The sequence below is a fragment of the Hydra vulgaris genome, chromosome 01 (genome assembly GCF_038396675.1).
Source record: "Hydra vulgaris chromosome 01, alternate assembly HydraT2T_AEP".
NCBI classification, from domain to species: Eukaryota; Metazoa; Cnidaria; class Hydrozoa; order Anthoathecata; family Hydridae; genus Hydra; species Hydra vulgaris.
Genome location: NC_088920.1, coordinates 1,783,868 through 1,794,543, shown reverse-complemented (window position 1 = coordinate 1,794,543; position 10,676 = coordinate 1,783,868). Strand labels below are relative to the sequence as shown.

The following is a 10,676-nucleotide window of genomic DNA, read 5'->3' as shown; positions in this document are numbered from 1 at the left end:
ATATCTATACTATTAGGCTGTTAGCTAAAGTTAAATTTTACTATTTATATTTTATATATATTTTATAATATTTATTGTACACATTACTCTATAATAAAACGTAATAACAATGTAATTTTGTAATCGCAAATTGTGCATCGCACTGCTGCTGTTTCCAAAAGATATTAAAAGTTAACTGCGCATTTTGGAAGCTTTCAAAATTATCTTCCAAATAATTTAGTAAATATTGTCTGTCATAATCTAACCCTACTCACATGGATTAACCAATTATGGATTCTTTTACAATGATTGCGTCCAGCAATATAAACCCTGGTTAACAGCTCTAGAGATGCTGTTGTAAAGCATCTTGTATAGGCGGTATGGTGTTTGCTAAACATTAATTTTTTGAAAGTAGATTTATTTAGATTCGATTACACTACTATAAAAACTAATTTTATATTTTAAATAAATAAAATTCTTGTAAAACTTTGTACATTGTCATTCTCTTTAAAAATAATTGTAACCTATTTTTGCATGCTCTACTTTGTACAATTTTACCCCCTGTATTAATAACCTTTTAAGGCTCTGTAACTTTTTATCAGTTAACTTTTTCCCTTATAGTGTTTTTGTACTTTTTGCTTCATTTATATTGAGCTCTGCATAGGTGTAGAATTTAGAAGATTTTGACAAAAAAAAAATTTTTTCCTATGGACAGGGCTCCATAGCACAGTGGGACAAAATCTAGTTTTTTATGCAAAAATTATTTTCGTAGTTTTTTTTATTAGAATAATTATATTTATATATAAAATACATAAATAAAGTAATAAACATGTAATTATATAATATAAAAAAATATATTAAAAAATTTAAATTTTGGTGAAAAATCTGAAATATTTTTAATGGACAAGACAACTTTTATCAGTGTAAACATCAAAAATACTACTTTTCAATGCTTGTCATAAAAATAACTTTTTTATATTTATATTTACAGAACTTATATATTATAACAGTAGCAAAAGATTTTGTAAGCATTTTTTGTGTACTAAACATCTTTTTTATATGTTTAGTATTTCTCATCAACTGACCATTAACTGAAGACCAATCTTATGTTATAACTTTTTTTATTGCAAAAAGTAGCAAAATATTTATGATGCATGGCTATTTACATACATTTAGCATGAGATTTACATAGTCAAATGTTTTGGAGGATAGTTTATCTGATAGTATAATACTTAATAGTAAAGGTTATTAGCAAAAAAAAATATTGAAAACTGTCTGTTTTTGATGCATAAAAACTAATGATTACACTTACGCTAAATTGTTTTTAATAGTCTATGCGAAAAAATTAATTAATTTAATTAAAATAATTAATTAAAAAAATTAATTAAAAGTTAATTAAAATAATTAATTTGATTATTAAAATAATATATTTTAAAATGAAAGTCAATAAAGTTATATTAAAACAATAGTAGCATAAGAAAGTTGATAAATAAAAAATGCAAAATAGCGTTTTGGAACACATGTCAAATTAACGTGTAAATAACTGGATAAACTTAAATTAATATTTAATGTTTTTTTAACTAGATACTTCCTTTAATGAACATGTCTTCACCATTATGACAAATTTTCACAGTGCAATGCTGACATTTATTTTTTGGTATTTTGGCACACTCTGTTCCACTGTGCATAGGCATAGAAATTTTAAGAAAATTGTGTTGCTATGGACAGGTGCTAATTTTCATGGACCATGTGTGTGATTTTGAAGGTTGGTCTGAGCCTTAAAATAAATGATTTAACTTTATCAACATGTCTACCAAGTATTATACTTTCATCCTAAATAGTACTAATTGTTACACTATTGTTAATTGTTTTAAATAAATTAGTCTGATACATCAGAAATTTTTAAGAAAGTTGTTAAAAGATCTCTTTTTTTTTGTTATTTTAGAATTTTTTATTTTAGACATGCGCCATATAGTATCACACTGTAAGTTTGGACCTGTTGTAAAAACAGAAAAATACTTAAACAAAAACAAAATACTTAATAGTTACTTTTTATGCATATCTTAATCTTATTTTGATTTATTTCATCTTACGCCATAGAGTATAAGTTTAATAGATTAAAACAAAATTTGGAGAACTTTTTGTTGCACATTTCTGATAGGTGTCAATTAATGCGAAAATAACATAAAATTACAATAATCATAAACTCTACCTCTATAAATCTCTTACTATTTCCTGTATAGAATACTTATGTAATTTTTTAAAACCTTCTCTCTTTTAGATAAGGTCTCTTTTAAATAAACATTGTAAATGTCATTGGACCTGCTTAAGTAGCAAAACTTTAGCCTCCTTCATATTATCATATGGCTGCATCTCTTTTTCTTTTCAATAAATAGCACCCTAGCCACTATTTCAACAGGCTATCACAGCTTGTTCCGTTAACTAAAACTTAACCTTGAATGTCTCTGCATTTAAATAATTCCTATTGTTTTACTGTTATTACTTATTCATGCTCAAAATTCATTTGGTTTTTTCCATCATTAGTTTAGAACCCTTTCTTTTCTTTATGTTTTCCTGACTCATACAATTGACAGTTTAAGCCATCTGTTAACTGTTTTAGTTACTATATTTAACATACATAGATTCTGTATTTAGACATAATATAGTATTTTCTTAAAATATCTTGTCTATGGAATGTCTACACTGAGTATCTAATGTTATTTGCCAACAAATCATGAAAGCCTTTTTTTTAAACATAAAAATGGTACACAAAATTTTTATTTTTTACATTTTAAAACTAAATGAATGTTTTACAAGGAAAGCAAACGCAGCTTAAAGACACATTGATAAGGCAAATTTTTTCTATTTTTTTGCTCTGCTTATATGCTTATTTTTTATTCTACACAAAATTGTGTAATTTTTGTAATGACAAGACAAAACAAAATCATTTAACTGAAAAAAAAATTAAAATTTTTTTTAAAGAATATAAATATAAATTTACTAAAATATAAACTTTCTTACCTAAAATCCATATTATTCCAGTGTGACTAATCTTTCTGTTCCCAGAGAACCAGTTTCCTAAGATATACTTTAATGAATATATATTTTATTGAATAATATAATATATATTTTTAATGCAACAAAATGCTTGTTTCATTTTACAAAAGTTTAAAAACAATTTTTTAAAAATAAAAGTTTTTTTTAATATTTGATAGACTGCCTGCCTCAACCAAACTCTCAGGCAATGTAGTGACACTTTCTTGCTGCAGCAGGCTATAATATAATTGATGTAGCACCACTCACTTGTAGCAGCAGACTATAAAATAGTCAATGCAGCAACACTCTCTTGTAGCAGCAGGCTATAAGATAGTAAATGTAGCAACACTACTTGCATGTTTTACATTCAAAAGATAAGAAGTTTTCATTATTATTATCTCTTAATTCCACTAGTTGCACTTTACCTGATAAAGCCAACAAACAAGTTGATACATTGCTTGACATTCATATCACTCCAGCTTCTGTCTAAAGTAAATCTAAAGTAATTTCCTGTGTAGAGTCTTATACAGCTTGAGGTCCGAAAAACATACCTGTTATAGTCTTGGAGAAGTGTTTTTCAGAGCTGTTGTCTATACTTTTAAAACTATTTAAAAAGTGCTTTTAAGAGTCTTGTTTTCTAGCCTGCTGGAAAGCAGCATCTTTTAGCAGCACCGATTTTTAAAAAATTCTGGAAAGCGATCTGACTCAACTTATTACCATCTCATTAGTCTTCTTACTATAATAAGCAATGTTTTTGATTAATGCCTTTAATAAACAAATACTTAATCTCTTATCTTGAATCTAATAACTTACTTTCTGACCATCATTATGGACTTTGATCTTCTCGCTCTACTGCTAATTTGTTAACGTTAATAACCGATAGGTTTTATTGTGAATTTGATAGATGTGGAGAGGTTAAGGTTATCGCTCTCAACACTTTTAAAGTCTTTGATAAGGATTAGCATGCTGGTCTTCTCCATAAGCTTTCTTCTTACGATGTATCTGGTAACATCTTTAAGGTTACTGAATCCTTCCTTACTAATTATAGTATAAAAGTTAACCTCAATGTACAGTACTCATCTTCATATCCTGTAACTTCAGGGGTACCTCAAGGTGCTATCCTTGGCCCTATACTCCTTTTAATTTACATTACCTATCTGCCAGAAATTCTCACATCTAAGGTGACATTGTTTGCTGATGATAGTACCATGTATTCTTGTCTTGATAAGAAGCCAGCACTACCTGATTGCTTGGAGGGGGCATTTGAGCTTGAAAAGGATCTCACTTCTGCAACAGCAGCAAAGTAAAAGTTCACCAACCAAACACAGTGGCTGGTGAACTTTAATTCAAATAAAACTCAATAGTTTTCAGCTAATCATCATCACAATAACCTAGATCTTCCTATGTTAATAACAGTAATATACTTGATGAGTCAGCTACCCTTCAACTTCTAGGATTAACTCTTACTTTCGATCTTTCTTAGAAACCATATATCAAATCGATTGCAAAAATAGCATCTGCTAAGGTTGCATCACTTCATTATGCATGTCACTTTCTTACTCAGGATTCTATTCTATATCTCTAAAAATCTTAAATCTGTCTTTGTATGAAATACTGTTGCCATATTCGCCATATCTATCTTGCAAAGACGCCCTATCTTTTTTAAACTAGGTGCAAAAACATGTTGTAAACATAGTTGGACCTTCTTTTGCAGCCAACCTACAACCTTTCACACATAATTGTAATGTTGCCTTTCTTTCTATTTTCTATAAATACTATAATAGACACTGTTCTAAAGGTCTAATGTCTCTTGTGCCATCTTCTAAAATACATTCTCATATTACTAGTCATTCAATTATGTCTCATCCATTTACCGTTCCAAAGTGTTCAAAATATCTAATTTTATAGTTTTTTTCCTCAAACAAAAGTTCTTTGGAATTTGCTCCCTTCATCTTGTTTTCCTGATTTATATAATTTGCTATCTCTTTAGGTGTTTGTCAATCATTATATTGCTCTATAGAATTCATCTTTTCTGTTTCAGTAACTTCCAATTTTAATAGTGGTTGCTTCCAGCCTTGTTTAAAGTGCAAATGTTTATATATGTATATTAGGGGTATTCAAAAAGTTTGAGCGCTGTTCGTTTGTTTTTGACCCCCCCCCCCTCAAGCTAATAATTTAGGGGAAAATTGACCCAAAAGTGATCGTTTTTGGGCGTCTTGAGGGAGGGGCAATTTATTTTTTTTTTTTAGTTTTTTTTTTCTGCTATATATATATAGGCCTATATTTTTGTTTAAAAATATATGGTTTTTTCCTTACTTCTCAAAAATCTATGTTTGGTGATGTTGAAAATCATGAAAATTGGTATTTTTTAAAATATATTTTCTGTTATGCCTAATGTTATATACATATATTTTCCTGTAAATTCTGATAGTTTAAAACTTTGAATTTTTCTAATAAATACAGATTAGTACATACAATAAACATTAAAAATGAGTGAAGCACAACTTAGGTCAATGAAAAAAAAACTTTTTATTATAAAAGAGGCAAAACCAGCTATATCAGGTATAAACATTTTTATTAATATTGGAATTATAATGAGTCATTAGTTGCTAAAAAATTTATTTTATTTATAAAATATCAATTTTTCTATTTAGATATACAACTTCCAACAGGCTTGGATATACTTCAACATTTAATATATAACCAACAATGTCGATCTGTATCAATATCAGATATTATTGCTTGTCCCCCTAAAAAAAATTTTTCTAGATGTTCAGAGAGTTGTTGTGAATGTATTTTGTCTAAAATCAAGAGACCCTGGATTAAAGCTGGATTTGATGTGTTAACTGATTTAAGTTTAGTTAAAAAACTTTTTAAATTGCATAAGTCTTATTCCAACTTGAAAAAAAATGCAAAAAGGGGAAATAGTGGTGATTTGGCTAAACAAAACGTGTTTGAGAAATAAAAAAACTATTTTGGGCTGGTAATTCTAATCTCAAAGACACAATCAGTAAAGATAAAAAAAGATCACTAAAAGACAAGATTGAAGATCTAAAATTTCTTGAAGATCAGGAAAATGAAAGAAAGTTTGTTATTGGTTCAGAGGATATTAAATATAGAAAAAATGTATTCAATACTTTTAATTAATTACTTTAACTCTTTCTCAAGCTCTGTCTTTTTTCCACTAATTTTAAAATTAAATTTTTTCTGTTAATTAGGCAAAAGAAAGCATCAGGAAGAAAAATCTTTTACAGCCTAAGATTTTGAGAGATGATGTACCCAACGTTGAACTTATAGACACAATTCTAAGCGATGATTCTTCAATTGAATCTGATTTCGAGTTAGGTGATTGGTATCATATAGAAGTCTATGAAAACCCAGACACAGTAATTGCAAAAATTCCAAAAGATGTTTTTGCTGGTAATGTTTCATTTACTGCTACAGCCTGTGATATATCACCAAATGTTTTACAGAAGGTAACAAATGCAATTCTATATCAATCAGGTGTTGATCTTAAAGAAGTTAAAAGCAGTCAGTCTACCGCATATAGAAAAATGAAAAAAGAAAATGAAAACATGGCAAAAATTTCAAAAGAAGATGTTAAAGCAGCCATAGACGCATCTCCATATCCATGAATAATTCATTTTGATGGGAAGACCTTGTTTGAGCTAAACAAAGGAAAAATGTTAAAGAGGGATAGAATGGCTGTTTTAGTTAACATTAATGGACAGACTTACCTACTTGGAGTACCTTCACTAGCGTCATCTACTGGTGAAGATCAGTTCTTAGGTGTAATGAACTTAATTAAGGAGTATCAACTTACGTCAAAAACTAGAGGAATATGCTTTGATACAACATCATCCAACACTGGGACGAATAAAGGATCAGTTTTCAGAATATCTCAAGAACTGGATAAGTATCTCCTCCGAATAGCATGTAGGCATCATGTGACTGAATTAAGAATGCTTCACTTTTGGAAATTAGTGACCAATGAAGAAACTAGTGGACCTGATAATCCTCTTTTCAAAAAGCTTAAAAATATTTTTGAAGAACCTAGTTTTAACTATAATTCAGTTCTACTGTTACGGTTTGATTGGAATAAGGTTAAAAGCAGTTTTTTTGAAAAGGCAGCTATGAAGTCATTAACATTTTGCAAAGCATACGTTAGTAAACCAGGTATTATAAGAGATGATAGGAGTGAGCTTGCAGAATTAGTTGTCACGTACTTATCCCCTATAACATATAAAGTAAGAAAAACTGGTGCTATTCATCATACAAGATTTTTAGGAAAAGCAATTTATTATCTAAAGCTTCGGCTTTTATCCAATCAACTTACGTTTGTTCAGGAAAATGATAATCTGAAAATTGAAGATAAGCTTATTACAGAATTTATTGTTTGCTTTTCTGCAAAATGGTATCTACAATCTGAGGATGTCATCAAAGCTCCTTTTCTTGACATTACAGCCATACATCAAATGCATCTGTACAAGAAGGTATGTACAAACCCAATAGCTGTCAATGCTGTATTAGAGTCTCAGTATAAACACTGTTGGTATTTGGATTCAACAATGATACCTATAGCTTTGCTAGATGATGAGTTAGCATCAGAGGAGAAGGCAAAAATTGCATCAGCAATTCTGTCATTTGATATGCCTAGCTCTGACTATTATAAGCAAGATATCAAGGAAATTTATAAAATGAATACAAAAATTGGGAAAAAACCACCATCCTTGTCTGCCTTGGTTGATGTCTTTTCTTACCTGATTTTTGACATGATTGGGTTTAATAAGCAACGAGTTCAAGACTGGCTCTCACTTCCACCAAACTATTGGCATACTCAGTCATGCTTCAAAAGTTTTCAAAAATATGTTAAAACTTTGATTTTTGTAAATGACCATTCAAAACGGTCAATAGGTATGATGGGCAGTATATTCATAGATATTCTGATGAAACTGAAAAGCACAACAGATTGCTAACTGTGGACAAAGTTCGATCTGTATTCAGATCACAAGAACAAAAATCCGGTACAATTTCAAAGATTAAGTTTAATGATGAACTTGGTGTGATGCGAAAAAAGATAAAGAGTTAAACTTGATTATTACTAGATTTGTAAATTTTTTTTCTGTTATAAAACTTGAATATAAATTTATAAATTTATTTATTCTTGCTCATTTTGATTTTTCAATATAGATAAATAGTGTTTTTTTCAATATAGATAAACAACATTGCTGAGGTCACAACCAACAACTGTTCATTCTTTCTGGCAAAATGAAGTTAGTTGCTCCCTCTGGCATGTCTTGGGAATAGTTAGAAAGGCCTTGTGTGTATATGTTAATACACACAAGGCTTATAAATATATATATATATATATATATATATATATATATATATATATATATATATATATATATATATATATATATATATATATATAAATCTAACTTTAACTACAAAAATTCTGATTTTCATGATTTTCAATACCACCAAACATAGATTTTTGAGAAGTAGGAAAAAAACCATATATTTTTAAACAAAAATATAGGCCTATATACATATAGCAGGAAAAAAAAAATTTGAAAAAAAAAAAATTACCCCTCCCTCAAGGCACCCGAAAATTACCACTTTTCGGTCAATTTTCCCCTAAATTTTTAACTTGAGGGGGGGAAAAAATTGATCGGACAGCGCTCAAACTTTGCGAGGCTCATTTTTTATACATTTGCCCCAAATTTAGGGGGAATGGTTTTTTAGATTTGAAAATTCACTTTTTTTGAATACTCTAATGTATATATTATATATCAACTGCACCTGGCCAAGCCTTCATTACACTAAAATAAACCAGATTTTCAAAACTTCCTCATAGTATTGGTTCCCTCAAAAAATTTGGACAAGTAAGCAAAATATTGGACATGTAAGCAAAATTTAATTGGAAAAAATTAATAATAGAGAATAATTAAGAAATAAGAAATAACTTAAAAATAAATAAAATTTGCAACAGTGGAAAAATACCACTGATGTTATAAATTGGTTCTCCATAATCGAAAATAAAAATGACTGTACATTTATTCAATTTGACATTAATAATTTTTACTCCTCTATAACTGCAGATATTTTAGATAAAACAATTGAATTTGCAAAAAGCCACACAGTTATTTTTGAAAAAACAATGCGTATAATAAAACATTGTAAAGAAACCTTTATACTTTAAGGTGCTGCACGAAAAGACAGAATTCAGAGGTTCTATGGTATTTATAAACAATTTTTTTATGTTTGTTTTTCAGCACTTTATTTTTACTTTGTGTTTTATTTCTTTTTTTTTTTTTTTAATTCTTATAGTATCTTTTACGCTCACGAATTGAGAGCTTAGTTGAGTCTTATATTGAGGAGGGAACTTTAGAACAGAGAAACTTTATTTTAATAAGGAAACTTGGAATTAGAAAAACATACATGACTGCTTTGATGTAACAATGGGCAGCTATAATGAAGCAGAAATTTATGAATTTGTTAGACTATATATTTTAGATTTATTAAGTAAAATAATCAATATAAAAGAATTAGGCCTTTATCACAACTATGGTTTAATAGTAATGCTTACAAAATTATAGAATTTTTTCAAAACATTGGCTTTCAAATAGAAATAAACAAAAATTTAAAAATTGTGAACTTTCTTGACGTCACATTTAAGCTCTCCGAAAATTTATATTAGCTTATATTTAAGAAAACCAAACGTTGATTATTGTATATTAACATTAACTCAAATCATCTACCCCAAATTCTAAAACAAATCCAGATTTCATTTAATAACAGGCTAAATCAAAACTCCTCTAATGAAAATGTATTAAATTCTTTTAAACAAATATTTGAAGATGTCCTTAAAAAAGTGGCTTTAAAAATTTTGAACTAAAATTTGACCCTGAAAAAAAGAATACAAAAAAGCGAACCAGAAATGTAATTTGGTGTAACCCCTCCTCCCCCCCATAAAATTTTTAATCAAAATACAATTAAAGTTAGCGACAGTTGCACAAAAAATATGGAAAGAATTATAAAAGGTCACAAAAATGCTTAGTTAAACAAAAAAGAAATCCTAAATAAAAAAACTACAGAAAATTTTCATTATAAAAAAACATTTGTTCAATGAGTGGAAGTTGTTTATAAAAAAAATGTGGTATATAAATGTGTTGTTTCCTCTAAGAATGTACCTGATAAACAATATATTGGCATAACAGAGGGTGAATGGAAAAAACGTTTTGCCGATCATGAGCAATCTTTTAAAAACAAAAAGTATTCAAAAGACACCATGCTGTCAAAATTTATAAGGGAATTAAAAGATAAAAAAATTGATGATTTTATATTTGGATCATCTTTAAAACAGCACTTGCATGTAACAATATTGCCAAAAAATGAATACTATGCCTACAAGAAAAAATGGAAGTTATTACACATGCAAACCATGAATGCTTATTGAACAATAAATCGGAAATAATTACTAAATGCAGGCACGAAAATAAGTTTCTCCAAAAAACTATAAAAATAAGTAAACTCAAATAATAATTACATTAAACCTCCCTTTATAAAAAATATTTTTTTAAAAAAGCAAAAGTAATAAATTCTTTAAAATTGTTTTTTTATTTTGTCAGCATATTCCACAAATGTATAAAAATTTA

General features: G+C 28.2%; 1 protein-coding gene across 3 annotated transcripts in view; it reads right to left on the bottom strand.

The window, feature by feature from the left end:
• Positions 1-1,457: 1,457 nt before the first annotated feature.
• Positions 1,458-10,676, bottom strand: part of LOC136075005 (NACHT, LRR and PYD domains-containing protein 13-like) — a 75,977-nt gene continuing 66,758 nt past the window's right edge. For 2 of the 3 annotated variants that reach the window (XM_065787196.1, XM_065787195.1), the window contains 2 exons: positions 3,001-3,057; positions 1,463-1,756 (listed from right to left, as the gene is read on the bottom strand). In XM_065787196.1, coding sequence (XP_065643268.1) covers positions 1,698-1,756; positions 3,001-3,057 — 116 coding nt within the window. In that variant the 3' untranslated portion in view covers positions 1,463-1,697. Of the gene's footprint in view, positions 1,757-3,000; positions 3,068-10,676 lie in introns of all 3 variants that reach the window. The other variant, XM_065787197.1, reaches the window with a different exon arrangement.